This window comes from Hibiscus syriacus, unplaced genomic scaffold, assembly GCF_006381635.1.
Source record: "Hibiscus syriacus cultivar Baekdansim isolate YM2019G1 unplaced genomic scaffold, ASM638163v2 tig00111099_pilon, whole genome shotgun sequence".
Taxonomy (NCBI): Eukaryota; Viridiplantae; Streptophyta; class Magnoliopsida; order Malvales; family Malvaceae; genus Hibiscus; species Hibiscus syriacus.
In genome coordinates this window covers 1448970-1468096 of record NW_024062984.1, presented here as the reverse complement: position 1 = coordinate 1468096, position 19127 = coordinate 1448970, and the positions used below count along the sequence as shown (strand labels likewise).

Sequence of the window (19127 nt, the reverse complement as noted above, 5' to 3'; positions counted from 1 at the left end):
TGTATTTCCTTAATCGTATATTAAGGTTGTTCTACGACAGAACTTCCCTTGATGCAAACATACAAATATCCATTTATTACATTGCATGTCTGTGAATTCTAGCATTAAGTATGCCTTTGGTTAGCATGTGATTTGATCTGAAATATTGCAATAGGTTGTTATTTATATGTAATGTACAAGGAAATAACATTTATTGAATGAAATATCCGCAAGTGAACATGATTTTCATTCATCAAATATATTATTATTTTATGGCAATCAAAGGTTACGGTAAATAAATTATGTCTCAAATTTCTGCCAAAAAAGTCTTAAATTACGATAAACTTAGTTATCAATGGAAGAAATTTTACAGACTGGACTTTAGGCAGAACAACACTGGACTTGGTTCGTGTGCAGTAAGAGCAGCTCCTACAAAGCGATAAAGGGCAGCAGTTCCAAGGTGAGGCCATCGGCGGAAAATAAGAGAAGAAAAACAAACTTTATACTAAAAAAATTCTGAAAACACCACCAAAAATCAAACTTGTATGAAATAAATTGTCAAATAAACATAAACAAGTCTAAATTATATGGTAAACTGGGTCTAACCCATTAAATTTATAAACCAGTATTGCTCAAACCATTATTAAATGTCTCCTCAGAACCCTACACACAGGCCACCAATGTCCCCCATTCACACCTCTTATAAGACTACCCCTTTTGTTGTGCCCTTTAAGGATCTACCCCTCCATTCAAAACCCATTTCTTCCCTCTAGCACCAATTCCTAGTGCACTCGTGTGGTTTGCACAAATTTCAACATATTTATTTCATTTATTCCTGGTCTGTTGCTACACTGCATTTTTCTTTTATTTTCTTTTGTGAACTGTGTCATGGCACCATCTGTTACCACCGGTTCCCTTTGTGGTGCATGCAAGTTCCTGAGACGAAAATGTGCCTCGGACTGTATTTTCGCCCTTACTTCAGTTCGGAACAAGGCCCTGCACGGTTTGCAGCCATTCACAAAGTGTTCGGTGTAGTAATGTTTCCAAATTATTGTTGCACATCCCAGCTCGTGATCGTTGCGAGGCGGTTGTCTCCATTGCTTACGAGGCTCAAGCAAGATTCGAGTCCCCGTTTATGGTTGCGTTGCTCACATCTTCTCCTTGCAACAACAGGTAATTAAGGAAGCTCCAATTTCGAACATCTCTAAAAGTTTTTATGAAAGTATCAGGCATATATGCAACGATTTTACAATGTTCTTGGATGTTCTCTTTGTCTTGATTTTACAGAGTCAAAGCTCAGCTAGCTCAAAATGCCATGAATTCACATACCATGTATGGTCAGTGGGAACAAAACCTGTCTGGTTTATTCCCTTCCATTCCAAATGATCCGATTTCCCCACAAAGCTCACTTGAATCGGTTGAAGTCGAACTCAACAGTGGTCACAGTGACACCATGAATATACAGGAAATGCTTAGTATAGAAAACTTTGCTTTCCATGGTATGAGACCATCTGATGGTGATTTGGGTGAGCTTCAAGGAATTGCCCTTAGAATGATGAGACATTAATCATAAACTGAACAATTTGATCCTGCTTCTGTCCTGATGATGCTGATGATATTTTTTTTTCCTCTCAAAAAATGATGTATAAACCAAGACTGTTCTCAAGAAAACACAGTACCTTTTTATGAGTGTTTGGTTCTTTTCAGTTCTGTTCTATATAAAATAAAAGTAAAGAAAAAAGGTTTAAGCCCCAGCCCAGGTGCTGATCTTCAGGTTTACCACCTGCCCACCATTGTAGACCTGCAAGCTCATCACAACCCATTTACGAATTTGCAAAATGAAAATGTAAGCTAAGCTGAGTTGCCACATGAGGAAAAAAGTACAGGAATTATTTCATTGAAGAATATTTAAATTGGAGGTGATTGATGATTAGTTGAATGTGAGCTCAACCAAGGGGAAAACAAAGCTGCGACATTAAAGGAAAGAACTAAACTGAATTCAATCATATATATATATATATATATATATATATATATAATCTGATAAAAAAGTTTGAAAAAGGACAGAAGTATGGACTGTTTCTTTTGTATATGAATTATTTTCATATTTATGTTAGACCGAGACAAACAATTCCAACTCCAATCTTCGTCAAAAGATTAGTGAAAACTGTGTTGATTACTGGGGATTATTATTATTTAATTATTAAGATGGATTAAGTATTAATTAAGAGTAAAGTATACAAATGGTCTCGGGGCGTTGTTTTATTGAGTCCCTCGAATATTGAAAGTTATAAAATGATCTTTCGACTATTCATTATGTTCCGAACTCGTCATTTTTCGTTAAAAAATTAACGACAATCAAGGCTGAATTTTAATATGTTGTTTAAGAAATGATATCCGTTTGAGATTCTAGGATCATATTTTATCTTATCTCATAAATCAGATTAACATCCGATTTGGTAATTAAAATTTCAATTAAACTTAGTGTTATGAGTAATATTATTGGAATAATAGTCTTTTTACCATTTATGTAAATAATATTTGTTATATAAGAGTATAAACATTTTTTAAGAAGAAGCATCTTATATGTTGCATTTTTAACATTTATGTAAATAATATTTGTTTATATAAGAGTATAAACATTTCAATTCAGGTGTCTAGCGTTTCTAACGTTACACTTTTAAGTGTTTCGGCTGTAACGAACGTTAAATTATGCCGTTAATTGACATGTGTCACATCAAGATAATTTTTAATATTTTTAAAAGAAATATAAATTTTAAAATTATTATAAAGTCAACAAGTGTCATTTAACTGCATAATTTAATGGCGGTAACAATCCAAACATCTAAAAATGTATCATTGAAAATGTTAGGTACTTAGATTGACCGAAAAATAATTTAAGCACCTAAATGGGAAAAAAAGTATATAGTTTTGACACTTATTTTTATATTAAGCCTAATTTTTAAGTTTGAATTGTTGTTATTTATTGAGATCTTGGATTCGAGCGCCATAAATGTTAGGGGTATGAGGATTCAATGACTTCAATCTCAAATGATTGTGAGTTATCTTTGAACAAATACTACCTTGTACTTACGACAGGTTAACTAAAAGAAAAATTGATTAAAAATATTTTAGATATTTAGATGAAAAATAATATACTATAATGATTTAATTTGATAAAAAATTAAATATTTATATAATAATAATATTTTTAAATACATATTTGATTGAAAAAAATTATAGGTATTTACACAGAAAAATATATTGCACCAACCAAGTGGTATTTGTGGTAAAAGAATTGTTGTTATTCCTTGAAGACCCGAATTCGAGCACCATAAATGTTAGGAGCGTGAGAGTTCAATGTCAAACGGTTAAGAGTTATCTTTAAATATATATTACCTTATACGTCAATTTGTTTGTCAAATTGGTGGGTCTAGCTGTTGGGCCTAAAGACTAAGTCCAAGTCTAACACACTTTTTTCCGAATAGTTAGTACTAGCCATTAGGGTTTTAAACCTTCGACTCTCCATGCTGCTAGCCACTTCCTATATAACTCACTCTTTCTTGTTAGGGTTTGTCGCTCAAACACTCTCAAGTTCCAACAAGGCGTCTCGACATAGCAGTTATTGGTTATGTCCTGCTTAGATTTGTTTGTTTTTAGGCTCTGGTATCTGTTTTCTAGTTCAGAATATTCAATTGTTTGATGCTTTCATTTTATTCGAGGTTTTTTTTTTGCCGGAGAATGAAATGAGGATCAGAAGTTTTCCCTATTGGTTTGATTGCCGAGATGATGGCCGACCTTATGTATTAGCTCTATCTGATCATTCTCTTTATCTTTTAAATACAAACAAGAAAAGTTCATGATGCTGCCATGTTTTTTTTGTCAAATATTGAACTTTGCTATTTTACTTTGTTTCAGAATTGTTGTGCTTGTTTTTTACCTTTTTGTTGTGGAAGAATGAAATGATGATTGTGATATTGTTTCCCTATTGGTTTGATTGCCGTAATGATGGCTAATCTTCAGTATTAGCTCTATCTGATCATTCTCTTCAAAAACAAATTTTGCCTTCAAAGTTAACTGGTTCAAGCTTCTTATAGTGACATGCATAATCATATTGGAAGGTTTGTTTTGGTTGTGTCCTTGGATCCGATGATCTGGAAAATACCTTGCTTGAATTGTATGTGTGTTTGCTCTGAAGTGATAGTGTTGATGAAGAACCTCTTCAAAGGAATTTTAATAGGTATGGCAAGCATAGGTAAAATTTATTAAATTTACACCTGTCCACATAAGTACAATCTTAAATTTACCCTCACACTCCCTGTCTAATTGGATATTCAACACTTAACCTGTATCTATCTGCATCTGCCTTAAAGTAATCTCACAGATTACGAGTAAGTCTAAACTCATTATCTATTCACTACTTAAAGCGAGTATGACTTTTTAAGTTTACATTCACCTATTATCTATTAAATTTATATTCATTACTGTTTTAATTGGAGTGAGTGCTTCATGAAATTTATGAAATTGTACTTGCTGTCCTTAAATTTGAGAAAAAAACCCCATGTTATCTGATTTTTAATTTACTTGTGAAACTTCGTACCAACGTTTTTCAATTTCTTTGAAGTATGTTTTAATATCAATTTCATGGTCTAATCATGGCCGGTTAACATATTGATAAACACAAAGCAATGTACTTTCAATTGCTAAGAACATTAATCCTCAGTTCCATCAAAGGACATAAAGTTCACATTCAATTTTGTCAAAAATGTTTTGGGTCGTTTGTTTGGTACTGAACTCAAGCCATGCTCATTTAAAATGGGGAATGTGAGTTGTTTGGAGAATATTTCTTTAATAAAATGAAAATTATATATAACTACATATTTGTACCCTTTTTTCATTCATACACGTTGAAATTATGCTATGAAAGAAGCCATTTCTTATTTTTCATGCCGAAATTTATTTTACAGGTAAAAACATTGAAGTTTAAGTGTTTCTGCTCTGGAATCTAGATAAACCAAATTATTTTTGTTCTCTGCTTTCCAAAGAAACTGCAAGGCGCCTTCTTTTAGACCTATTCCTGGATGTTGTGCTTATACAGTCATATGATTACCAGCAACAGTCTTACACCAAAAGTTAAAGGGGGTGCCATTTCCTTTACCCTTAAGAGTTTATAAGTCTTATACTCTGAGAAATCTGTTTTGGGGAAAGGCCTAGATAAGCAGACAAATTGTTTTTGTTTTATCCAAACGAATTTTCCGATTTCTCAGAGTATTTTTCTATCTATTATATGTAGATGCGGAACTGGAGGTGATTTCTGAAGAGGGTTCAAGTTATGGCAGCAAAGGAAGCCTGAAAAAGTCTTCCATTGGTAGACTACTAGTACAGATTGTTTCCAAGTTCCGGTGATAGATCTGGAAGGCATGGAAGGTGGCCGATGAAGGAGATACTGGATTGGATCATGGAAGAATCAGGAACATGGAGTTTCTTTCAAGTTATTAGCCATGGTGTTCCTGTTTGCATTATGGATGGCATGCTATAAGGCGTACGCTGGGTTCCATGAACAGCCAAAGGATGAGAGGAGGAGATGGTACTGTAGGGATTACAATCAGCCTGTTAGGAATTTCTGCAAGGGAGATCTGGTAAACAAAGGAGCTGCAAACTGGAGGGATTCAATAGCATTTTATTTTCATAACAGTCGACTCCCAACTTTTTCCTCCAATATGGAGGTACTATTGTAAGACTCACAATTTTTTCACTAAGTGTGTAATCAACAGCTGCAAACTGAGAAAATTCTCGAAGAATCTTTCGTAGGAAAGCTGTAAATAAATACATAAAACGCATGATCAAGCTAAGAAAGACATTGTCTGAACTTCTTTCGAAGAATTTGGGGCTTCAGAGTGTACCTTGCGAGCATTGGATGCATGGAAACCGAGTTGCTTGTGTGCCATTACTACCCTGATTGCCTTGAGCAAGAATTAACTCTGGGTGCAACCAGACACTCGGACCCATCTTTGCTGACCATTCCTCCTTCAAGACACATACGATGCTTCCAAGTTCTTCCCTGAAGTAACTGGGTCAATGTTCCATTTCTTCCAGGCGTTTTTGAGATTAACATTGGTGATTTCATTCAGGATATGCACGTATAAACATGAGAACTTTTCTTTTTCTCCTAGTCTAGAATAACAAATTAGGTTTGTCATTTCTGTTATTAGCTCAATCACAAATGACAAATTCAAGAGTGTGGAGCATAGGTGCTAGCGGGACAAGTACATGGGGTATTAGTGATGTTTTTTTTCCTATGCAAGCACTGCAAACAAACATAAACCATATGCCCCAATAAGAGCTTCTGACGGAAAGTAATCCACCTATATACAGGGGAATTTATATCACTGAATACTTGGCCTATTTCTGGGCCAAAGGTCTGGACGGAAACTCAAGCCTTCCTCACATCAAAATGCGTAAATGGTGGGTTGATACTACATGACCATCGCTTTAAGGATCACGATTATAAAGTAGATGTAATAGCTACTAACATTCTATGATATCCAATCTTCTATTTATCATGTGCAGTTGCTCCTTTAATGGTGAATGTTGAATATACATGTCAATTAGAGAACCAAGTTTAAAGTAGTAACTGCAGGAAAACATACAGCAAACGCACCCAATATTGGATTATTATCAGAACTTTCAAACAGCTAATGATGTCTGATATAAATTGGGAAGGATAAAAGCAAGTGGTAAATGTCATTTCCACAAACTATGAAGAACAGAAGCAAAAACTCTTCACAAAATGTTTCTCAAGGATGTTCTCTTCCTTTCCCCTACTTCATATATTCTTTTAGGGGACTGGAAGATAAAGACAAGAAGCAAAAACCATAAAGCAATCTAAAATCACAAACCACTCACAATATGTTACAGTGGGAGCCAATATTACTAATTCCAAGAGGTGACAAGCAATTGCAGCTAGCTCGTAGCCTTCGATTGCAAAATCTGCACAAGTGACCATAAGATGTCCATTCTATGCATAACTCTGTTGTTCTGTCCCTGCAATGTTTTCATAATCGGGTATTGGATTATAAAATGGGAAACAAAGTTGAAAGAGGATTAAAGTACTGAATCGTTGGGAACTTATAATGCAGTTTGCACATGCCTGGAGTTTCGGGCATGTAACTTATAATACATTCAATGTATAAATATCATACATATCAAGAGTCATTGACACGTTCCTTTAGCATCCAACGGTTATTTTTTGGGCAGGCACATAACCGAAGGAAGACAAAGCAGCAAAGACAAAACGACACAACCCACGATGGATAAGATTAAAATATCATAAATCCTACCTCAACCACAAAACATATCCGAGTCTTCTCACCACGTGCTTCTGTAACCCCCTTTAAAATTGTCAGGCCCAAGCTTCTGATGGCCTCTGCTATCTCGAGAAAATGACTACATTCCTCGCACAACAGCTGCATGGATCAACTAAAATAACTTCAAAACCAAGAATAAATAAAAAAAACTATCATTGTGTCATTTTCAGATTATCGTTCTCTGTTTGTCACAGGTAAAATAATGAACAAAACATCCTAAACTAACATGCTGTAAGCAGTGAATCCACCAATGAGATCATTAACTTAGCAAACAATAACTATAGCCAATGAGAAAATAACATACACCAAGCACCCATCATGAAATCATAAGCAAACAACGAGTAATAATCATATCAACAGGAACAGTATCATAAAACTACACAGAATCTGTACCTCTACGAGCATCTGGCCATTTTTGTTTACATTCTCAACTACTATTGAGCAAACTTTTAGATGGCTTCCCAGTTCCACTGCCCAGCTTGAACCTTGTTCATACTTGGATGATCCAAGCATATCAGCTCCCTTGGGAGGCATCTACAAAATCAGCAAGATGTAACGGCACTTTAGTTCAGCTAGTGTACAGTAATTGTGTTGCCATTTCATGAAAAACAAGAAGAATCTATAATATATGCCTACAAAGCCCAAAGGTACAACCCCTCCTCCCAACACACAAAAAAAAAATTCTGGTAGAACTCAAGTGAGATTATTTAATTCATCACCCCAATACTCTATCAGATCAGTGAGATCTCAGTATCTAATAACAATCATTAACCAGTACACTGCCTTACCTTTGATTCAGCACATTTACTGAGCTTTTCAGCATGCTTCGTGATGCCTTGAAGAAAGACCATGTGCTTGACTGTGCGCTCCAGCAATGAATCAATACTGCACTGCATATTTTTTTCTTGAAATTTTAGTTGATTGACACTTGTAAAGACAGAAGGAAAACATTATCATGATCCAATACTCGTGTGAACAGAAAGTAATTTACCTTTGCCCCATTAGGTACAAGCTCCCTTAGCTCCTTAATACGATCTTGAATAAGTTGTCTGTCCCTAGGCCTAGGCCTGGGATTTTCGCCAGGTCTAGTCCTCTTCTTGTTGTTCCTAGCTGGTTCTGAAGACTTCTCACTACAGTTGCTAGGGAAAGCAGAAGAAAACCCTCTTGAAGACAATGCACCACATAGAGTTGACGAACTCAAGCATTGCTCTGTGCTTTTTTCCTTGGGAGAGGACTGGTTAATTGAATAACCTGCTGAACTAATAGTATGTTTTGTTTGGCCTGAAAGCTTTGGTGTATTTCCAGTAGTCACCAATGATGGTGCGGTTCCGCAAAATGACCTCTCACTTTTGATATCACTGCCGCTATGGCAAACATTTGCTACAACGGCCTCTAGGAGATTCTCTGAACCAGATTCGAAAGTTAATTGGCTGCTGCTCATCCCCTCTAGCATTTCAATATTAGCTCCAGCTTCTGTATTCTCTACCTGCCAATCAGGATATATACTCTTTCTTAAAAACGTTGGTCCAAGTGCTTCATAAAGCTCATACCCAGCAGAAAACTTCGAGGAAGTGCTTATAGAGTCTAAATCACTGAAATCATTTTGATTCCCCAACTTCAAATGCTTTTGAAATTTTATGTCTGAAGATTCAGGAGTGTCTAACACTTCATTTTGATAAAAATTCAAACCACCCAACTTAACAGCACCGCTAATTGCAGATTGAAGTAAGTTTGAGTAGTATTTATAATCAGCTCCATACTGTTCAGCTTGAAGTGCAACATTAAATAAATCCGTACTACCTACAACAGGATGGTTCGCGTAAACATTTTCTGGTCCCATACTTGAACTTTTCCACCCACTAGTCTTCCCTTTGCATACCCCATTGTTTATCAAATTTCTCCCCAACTGATTTAAATGCTCCAAGTTCGAAACATTTGAACTTGGATTCAGCAATTTAGCAGTCTCATCACTCCCTGCTGAGGATAACCCATGCCCGTCATGCTTATTTTCCACTTCAACTGTCCTTTTATGATGATTACTCCCCAGTGGAAAAACAAATGAACTATCACTACCTTTTTGGCAATGTGAAAACTCAGGCAACGAAAAACCCGGCCCTTCTTCGTCTACAGCTTTATCTAAAGAAATAACTTCTGAATCTAATAGTTTTGCATGGAATCCAGGCTGCAAAATGAATATCCAAAAGTATTAATAACCTAAACAAATGTACATGTAACCTTTTGCAAGGTTGCATGCATGTACACATGCTGGTACACAAAATGGAGAAACTGAATTATACCTCAAAAACTAAACTTTTCATGCTACATTCTATCGGATTGGCAATATGCCCTAGATAAAAATCTTGAAGAGAAAAGAACACATCTCTAATGTGACTCACAAGCTTCACATCCTCAAATACCTGCTCCATTCAGATAAATACAATTTAGGATTGTATTACTGTATAGAATATCAGCTCAAAAGAACTAGAGCAAAAAGCAACAGACTGATGGCAATCATATTAAATGTCAAATCCAGAAATGGCTTCTAGGACTTGGCCATATTAAAACATACTTTAGTAACTTTGTCATGTTATAAACGCATTTAAAAAATTAAGGCGCGAGTTTTCTTACCTATAATTTTCAGAGCACCATAAAATATAAACATAAATATAGAGTTGAGAATTTAGAGGATCAAAAGACTTCAACTAGTAAAAAAAATACTGAAGAAAAAAGTATCAAACTTACAAGGAGCAAGCCACATAAAAATATTAAATTTTCAGAAGCTAGCTCCTTTATTGAAACAAATATAATAGTGCATAACATATTTCATGCAAGCAAGAGGTGTTCGTATAAAACAAAAATTTTAGGAGGCCAAAGATATCCATATCAATTCCAGAACCCCCAAAAGTTGCACAAACATCAACTTAAAGTAAAGATATTGATAAACATTCATAAAGTAGAAAAAACACCAAAACAAATTGAACTCATCTTACTTTATTTAAGGAGCCAAGCTGCACAACTCCCTGTGGAACACCAGCAACAACAACAATGGTCTACAAGGCAAAATGAAAAATATTTCTATTAATAGTATAACCATATATATTTATGGAATGAAAATTAAGCTTTAGGCAAAAGACAGTTGCAGACAACATTATGGATGGGTTTGCTTACGAACTCCCACAATACAAAATAAGCAAGTTGAAACTTATATTCACTTTGCTAAGGTCAAATAAACTAGCAAAAATAAATTGTAAAAATGAATTGGAATAAAATGCATTCAGTCAAAATGAAAGCTCCACGAAAAAGATTTTGACCTTTGACCTAGAAACATGATCAGTTATAGACTTCCATGTGTTGAACCACGGCAACCATCACAACTAAAAGAAAGAGTAAAAGCATGCATAACATACCCTGATCCCTGCTTCAAACTGACTTTGCCAACCATCAGATAACTGAAATTCAAATCAAATTAAGGCAGAAAACATAGTGAGTATTGAAAATAAAATCAACTCTGAAACAGCATGTTAGACATCAATGCTTGGTAAAGCTCCTCACCTCAAGCGATGAGCAGGAGCTGTTAACATGCTTATCTACAAATATCCATTGATGCTTTCCAGAAACTGCCTCTTGTCCAACAATCCTGCATAACAAGGAATAAGAACCAACAGGACTTCTGCATAAGCTAAGATGCAGAAATTTGGTGCTTATCATAATCACTATAAAATTTAAAAGAGAGGATTTTAGAAAGAAGGGGGAGGGGCAACAAGACCCTATTTTCAACTGATTGCATCCTTGCATCTTATTTCTTTAACTACTACAGTAACAATGACAAAAAATATCAAACAATGAACAACAGATTTATCAATGGGTAGAGCCATACCCTTCCCCTAGTGAATATACTTGATAAGACATCTTTGCCACAACCAAACCAAGGGGGTCATGTGAATAGTGTCCACCGTGTAAGTTTTCTAGTGAATCTCGGAAACAGTTATTCTCTGAAAGATCATGTTGGTTATGATTATCGTAGTAGGCATCCTCCAAAGTCAGCACCCTGCAACAAGTTCAACATTAGGGATCACAAGTAACCAAACACGTCAAATTGTTTTCACCAAGGCCAGCATAACATCTCAAAAATTAAAGGTAAAACAGAGCTATTAGTTTACTTCTAATAATTGCAGTACAATATTCCCAAGCTAAAAAATCAACATAAAATAATCCTCTGAATATTCAAGTGGTATTAGTCCACTTTTTCTCTTTTAAAATCATCTTTAAAAAGGGAATTAAAAGAACACAAAAAGCAAGTACGTCAATTTCCAGAGCTTCTGAACAAATGGCAGATTGCAGTTGAATAATACTGATAGAAAGAAAGAAAAACAGGTGTGAATTATATTGCATGCCAAATCCAAGGGTCAAAAGCATTCCATACTAACCTAAATAGCATGACAACTATAATTCAAAAATTAAACAAAACCTCAATTCATCTTAGATCATAAACTCAAAATAATTAGATGCATTACAGACATCGAATTAGCTTCCTACGACACAATATTCATAAGCTTCTTTTTTTTTGGGGGGGTAAACTAGGCCAATAACTAGACACTACAAATCTATCAATTGAAAGAAAATGGAGATAAACTTAAAAGGAAACAGAAAGGTAAGAAAGAGGCTTACTGACATTCGAGCTCGATGCTTAAGCTTCCAGAAAACGGCGTATTTCCACTCAGTATTGAGACAGAGACTTCTCAGTATCTGGTGTAATCCATGCTAGTTGTACTGCTCCCTATCTCTCCCCAAAAAACAGAAACCAACTCTTTTATTTTGTTAAAAAAGCCCCTCACCCCCAACTAAAAGCAACGAAATTTTCAATCAAAAATGCTCCCTCAACCTATCTTTGGCAGTAGCAAACTATCCGTTCCCATTCCTCGACGCCCAATGACAGAAACAGAAAAAAAAACGATCTTTAAGAAGTTTTCGCCGCAGATGCCAATTACAAGATCAAACCGGAGAGATCAAATATGAAAAATGTTTCCGATTCGTTGAAGAGAAAGTGAAGAAAACTACAGATAGCAGCGAAATTTTAGCAGAGAAGCCTGTCTAGCTTATATCCGACGACATGGATAATTGAACTCGCTGAAGATCGAGTTTGTTTTTCAGTTGAAAACGAGATTCAACAAAGAATTGAACTACTAGATGAAATAAAGGAAGGAAATTATAGAATCAAAGCTTGATGGAGTGGTGGGAAGTAGCAGATTTCAAGTCTGAAGTGTGTGTGTTTTTTGACAAAAATGTGCTCATCGTAACATTTTATAACCTGCGCGACCTTGTGTTGCTTCATTAATATACGCACCCGGTGCATTTTAGAGCCCTTCACTTGGTTAATCTAGTTACTTTACCTTTTATTTTTATTTTTTAATATGTTTTTTAACTTCAAAAACTCAATCAATTAAATTTGTTTTTAGGAAATCGCAGCCAATGATTTATAGTAGAATTATGGACGATGATTATCGTCTAATTTTGAAGACATGAAGGATATAAGAGATAGAGAGAGGAAACAAGTTTTTGTAATCATACCTCATGGTTTATAGATAAAATTTTACTGTTTATATTAATACGAAGGTGATATTTATTTGTAGGTTGACATAATAAATAGATTCGATGGATAATAGATCTCACGGATCAATTAATAATCACATCATGTGATCATAACTGATCAAAGATATAACCTAATATGACTTACCGAGGAAGTATAATAAAAATATTTTTTAATCATACAAACAATATTAATCTGAACTTAAAGGTCTTAGTCTATTTTGTTCAATATGACTTACTCGTTGATAAAATACATTCTGCAAACGCAGTTGTTTGAATTCGGAATATTTAAGGAGAACAACGTTCTGTTTTACCATAACTGATCATACATAATTATTTTTCGTGTAAAATTTGTTTTTTCTTCAAAATTTTTATAAAATAATAAAAGAAATAAACTTGTTGTCAATTAGTTCTTGTTGCTATCGTCCAAAAAGTTTCTTTAGGTCAAAACATCATCCTACCAATATCATCATGTAAAAATTTGACCACCGATTATCTTTGCTTTATCTTGTTATTCACCTTGCCAATTAAACCATTAAGAAAGAAGCTTATCTTACCATTGAAATAGAGTACTAAGCTTAATGCACAAATAAGCAAATAATAGTGATTTAAATGATAAAAAAATCATATCTATAGGGAAAAAATAGTGAGGGAAAGGGGCGTGACTGAGCCAGCGCATAGTGTGCGACGACGCAGGGCTTCAAAAAAACAAGAGCCCTGAAATAGAGTATATCTATCAGTTATTGCCATTAAGAAGTAGAAAAATAGGTATAGAGTAGTGGTTAGACCATTGGGTCCATGATTTTATTGATCCTAAGTTCGAATCTTGTTAACATACAAAATTAATTTTGGGAAAAACAATGCAAGTGGACCCTTGTTTTTTAAGTTACTAAAATTAGTCATTTATTATTTCAGAAAAATAAGTTCGAGATCTAAGGATCCCTTTACAAGAATTTACACAGGACCTCCAATAAACTAACCACGACCCTGGGCAAATGAGTAAGATGATGAATGCAAAGAGACAAAGAATAACATGTTTTGATGTTTTCTCCATCTTTTAGTCCTTAGCTTTCTCTCAAGAACTTGATCTTTTAGTCCTTAGCTTTCTCTCAAGAACTTGTTACTTTTAATCTCTCATTGAATAAACCCATTACATCCTCTGTTGCCCTTTCAACTCATTTCCTTTCCCATATGAGGTAAGTGCCATGCAATGCTCCAAAATGTAAAGGAGAAAAAAAATTCGATACGACTCTCGAACATCAGTCCAATTAAAATATATGTTTGACTTTTAAAGTTTTTAAAATATTTATTCGAAGATCGCATCATTCTGATTTGTTTAAATAGATTGAATCAGACTTCGAGAAATATATATTTTATTGTATAATTTTCTCTAAATACATTATTATTAGTTGTTTGCGTAGCTTTCTTTATTGCTAGAGGGTTGGGAAACCATAATCATCCCCGTAAGATTTTGAGGCTGAGCTTTTTACAAACATGTAATCCAAGAGGATGACTATTGACACATTAGTCTCCAACTAAAACATAAAAAATTACTTAAACACCACACAGGAGTCTACTCATAAGATAAAACTTGAGTTTTAACACCACTTTAATCTAATGTACATTCATGTACCAAAAAAACAACCAATAGAACTAAATAATACATTAATGCTCAATGACCCATTTTGACGGTATAATTTGAGGTCTAACCAATTTTTTTTTTAAAAAAAAAATAAGGGGCTAAATGAGAACTTTAAAAAATATCAAAAGTTTTGAGGTTAATTAAAAATATTCAAAATTTGTAAGACTTCATGAATCTTCTAAATCTTTTGAAGGATCTACTTAAATTTTGTAAAATATTTTAAGAGTATAATGCAAATATCTCAAAACTTTGGGGGTGTAATTTAATATTATTTATTACTTATGTTTGAGTGTGATTTAATATACAAGTTAGTAATAAATTAATTTTTTCTCAGTATTATTTTTTATATTTTTTTATTAGTTTGGGGTGATTATAAGGTAGTATATGTTTGAAAGATTATAAATTATTTGACAACAAATGTTCAAATACCCCTACCGATGTCATGCACGAATCTAAAACCTTCAAGGATAACAATCATCCCTTTAACTAATGTGATAAATTGATTCACGTTGTATGTGATCTAATTTTAAACAAGCTTCTAAGCACAAGTACTAAGATTGAGAAAATGGCTAGTGGTGGGCTAATCTACGGATTAGGGGAATCTAATTATGATTAGCATTTGTGTTAAGATATATTTTAGTATTAATGTAATGTAGGGGTTCATGATTAGTGTGATTGAAGACAGAAGAATTTTACAAAGCAGAATCATGTAGTAATAAGCAGATGAAAGAATGCTTTCACCTTTCAATAAAAAGTAGTAATAATGCATTGCATACATATTAACGTAGTAAATACTCAAAAGTTAAGACCGCCGTAAACTTCCATTGTTTTACTTTTATTTACTTTTGAAAGGTAATTTCGGTCTTTTCACTACAATGATTGGAAGATAAAGAGTGCGTTAGGTAAAAACATTTTGATCTGATGTCATCATATGTGACACGGAGTAATAGGATAGTTAAACTCATCGTATATGGACTAAATTATATTTTAAAATTTTGAATTGATTTGGATTTGATGTTTGAGTGGAGTCTTTGAGGGGTTTTTTTGGTAAATTATAAATTTCATCACTAAATTTTACTTTATCTCTTATTTCACTCACTGAACTTTAATTTTTTTTAATTCTTTTACTAAACTTAATATATTAAGTTTTTTTGTCACTTAATTTTACTCTCTCCCCTATTTTGGCAAATTGATGTTAGATAATTATCGGCTTTAAAAAGGATACCGTTTTGAAAAAAATAAAATTTTCACCAAAACAATGTTATTTGGCATCTATATAACTATCCATTTAAACAGTTAACTACTTAACAACCGAGTGATAAAAAAATCAATGTATTAAGTTTAGTGAAAAAATTAAAAGATTTAAAGTACAATGAGTGAAATAGGAGAGAGAATAAAGTTTAGTTACCAAATTTGTAATTTACCCTTGTCGGACGTAAAATCCGATCTCCTATCCGCCATAGAATTGGAAGGTACAAGATGCTTGAGACCACCGGTATTGCCGGTAAGATTTAGGGCTTAATTTAGTTCCACTCAAATATATTAAAATGTTAAATATGTACACCTAAACCCGAAAAATAAATGATTTTGTACACCAAAGTTGAAAAGGCAAATGCATGCTTTTTGACAACTGTAGCAGTGAAACTGCTTGGGAATTCGAGGCTGGCTGGCTTCTCTTTGGGCACCAAAGTCCTACAGAAGCAGTGACTTAATGGGCAAAAGAGAGCAAAACCCCATTTTTAAAAAGGCTGCATATTCACATAGGGCCAACCAACCGCACTTTGTAGTTTGTTCAATGAGAAAATCGTCTCAGTGACCAAAAATACCTTTAGAAGAAAATAGTATCCGCGGCGGCGGCGGCGCGCGAGAGTCCCCCTTGTCCTCTTTCACTCAACAAGGAAGTGCAAAATAAAGCCTTAAATATAATTCCAATAGTGTTTCCAATACTATGTGGGATTGAGCATTACCAACACTTGTTCCCAATATCATTATTCTTCATAAGTTATCATCCATTACAATATGAATTATCGATAATAAATTAATTCATTTTAATAAGTATTTAAAATTATAACTTGATAAATACATGAAATAATTCTATTATTAAATAAAAAATATATTTTTTATATTAAAATTATTGAGATAGATATTTACTATAAAAGTAAAAGATTTTTTTTTCACTACAACCTCTATGTGAATTAGTTTCACAATAAGGTATCGGTTATGCATTGGATTCTTTCGTATTAGATGGTCTTTAATAAGATCGTCATCATCATCTTTTGTTCAACAATACCATATTAATGAGGTATATTGGTTCATTAGCACGACTAATTCATATTGTAATGGATGATAACTTATGAAGAATAATGATATTTGGAACAAGTGTTGGTAATGTTCAATCCCACATAGTATTGGAAATACTATTGGGATGGTATTAAGGCTTGTATTTTGCACTTCCTTGTTGAGTGAAAGAGGACAAGGGGGACTCTCGCGCGCCGTCGCCGCCGCCGCCGCCGCCGTCTCGTGGTCGTGGTCGTGGTAATACGTGTCTTCGACACGTCCGCGCGGATACTATCTTTTTAGAGAAAATTCTTAAGAAATAAATTTTTTTTAACTATTCTTTTTAACGTTGCGATTTTCTAAATCGCGTTGCGATTCTCTCAATCGCATTGCGATTCTATAAATCGCATTGCGATTCTCTCAGTCGCATTGCGATTCTCTCAGTCGCATTGCGATTTTCTTCTAAATCGCGTTGCGAATCTCTCAATCGCATTGCGATTCTATAAATCGCATTGCGATTCTATCAATCGCATTGCGATTTTCTTCTAAATCGCGTTGCGAACTTGGAAGCTCGCGTTGCGATTTTCTTTTGACCGTTGCGATTTTCTTTTTAACGTTGCGATTTTCTAAATCGCGTTGCGATTTTGATATCGCGTTGTGATTTTATTGGTCATTTTGGCAAATCCAAAAAAAGTTGGTTAAAATCGTATATTATAAGGTATTTTTGGTCACTGAGGCGATTTTCTCTTGTTCAATCTGGTTTCTGTTCACACTCCTGCAACAAAACCCAATTGCCAAAGTTCATCATTCAGATCATCTCTGATTATAAATCATTTGCTTCTTTGACTTTCTTTCTCTCAATCTCTCTCTCTCTCTTGTTATGGAAAATAAAAGGGTTAAGCTTTAACATGTAGGTTGTGTAAGGTCCTATTGCAGTACTTGAACACTTGGGACCCGCCATGGCAGGTAATGGTTTATGCATTTGGTCTGGTCCAGCTGTTTTGCTCAGAAACCATTCTGAAAATAGTTTTTAGCTACATCCGTATTGTTTGCGGATTTATTAAGTGTTTCAGGAACTCGTTGCCTATGGAATGAATATATATAACTTTCCATAACACAAATGATGCATGCATCAACTCAGAACGATAGATATTTTCAATTTGCATACTCTCCAACATGTAAAAAGACAGACAACTTGTCTGATTCAATCATCAGTTGTAATACTTCAGCATGGGAGTGAATAAAAATACAGAAAGGCGATAACGTCTATAACAGAATAAACCTTAGCATCTAGTTGAATGCATGTGGTGATCCTTATGCCATTCGCCAATGACCATTTTAAACTTTACTAGCACCACCCCTTGAGGCCACCTATTTTTGGGATCCCACCTCGGAAACCATCGCCGTCTATTCGAATTCGTACCCAACGTCACTGTCTCTTTCTGCGGAAACATAAGCTTCAATAGGAAACCTCTGCTTCTGCGGCTAGGGGTGGGGGCTTGTTCATGTTTGGCTGCTTGAGATTGGAAAACATCACCGTGTGTGAGAAAGATCTCATCTCGATTGCGAACAAAATATAGCCGTGAATACCTTTGTTCGAGCGACTCCTTTGGTATGTCTCTTGCTAGCAATGGAGAAGCACCGCCCCAGTTGTTGGTTCCCAAAGAAGGATGCTGGGGAGTTCTAAACTCCAGAAGTTCCCTTTGCCTCATTCCTCTTATTTTTGTTAAATCAGCCCCATATTCAAGGCCTTTTGTACCAGTATCCTTGGTATCTTCTATGTAGAGGAGAAAATTTCAAGACCTGCATTGGACTTATCTCCAATATTTAACAATAACATTATTATCAAATAATCATACTTTATCAGACTATTAAAACAAATGTTAGCCCTATGTCATCCAAATTAGGATGTTAGTGCCGATTCCAATCTGTACAGCACAAGTATTCCAAAATTTGGCAGCAGCAGCTCTTAACTACAATAGAATAAACAGTCTGCAGTGGTAAGTAAGACATTTTATGGCTAAAAGTTCACTTAAAGTAATCGTTATATCAATCGGAATCTTACCGTATTGTAAGTCTCCAACAGAAATGGGAAACTTGAATCATGAATGGAGTTTTTCTGTTTTGGAGTCGCAGGAGACAAAGGATGGTGATTCTTTCAAGAATTGGATGATGTAGACATCCATTTTTATTTGGGGAAAAAGTTTAGAGTTTAGAGTTCAGATGCAGATCAATCTGAAGAAACAAAGTTATGTACTAGTTGGTTGATTGATTGA

The 19127-nt window shown here is 34.6% G+C and overlaps 1 protein-coding gene, 2 non-coding genes and 1 pseudogene across 3 annotated transcripts; 3 read left to right on the top strand and 1 right to left on the bottom strand.

Annotated features, from left to right (window-relative positions):
* The first annotated feature begins 867 nt into the window (after nt 1-867).
* On the top strand, nt 868-1546 carry LOC120153278 (annotated as a pseudogene).
* A 2172-nt stretch (nt 1547-3718) lies between these two features.
* LOC120153379 lies at nt 3719-3805 on the top strand. The gene has a single exon (XR_005518783.1). It is a non-coding gene; the product is annotated as a small nucleolar RNA Z102/R77 (small nucleolar RNA).
* Nucleotides 3806-3934: 129 nt separating this feature from the next.
* Nucleotides 3935-4024, top strand: LOC120153378. Its single transcript, XR_005518782.1, has one exon. It is a non-coding gene; the product is annotated as a small nucleolar RNA Z102/R77 (small nucleolar RNA).
* A 2753-nt stretch (nt 4025-6777) lies between these two features.
* LOC120153360 (transcription factor bHLH155-like) lies at nt 6778-18563 on the bottom strand. Its single transcript, XM_039165328.1, has 12 exons — nt 18201-18563; nt 12019-12107; nt 11224-11394; nt 10899-10983; nt 10754-10795; nt 10337-10396; nt 9644-9763; nt 8338-9528; nt 8135-8236; nt 7740-7880; nt 7320-7445; nt 6778-7023 (listed from the first exon to the last, which is right to left on the bottom strand). The coding sequence occupies exons 1-12, from the start codon at nt 18561-18563 to the stop codon at nt 6943-6945; spliced, it is 2571 nt and encodes an 856-aa protein (XP_039021259.1). The 3' UTR covers nt 6778-6942.
* Nucleotides 18564-19127: the final 564 nt, after the last annotated feature.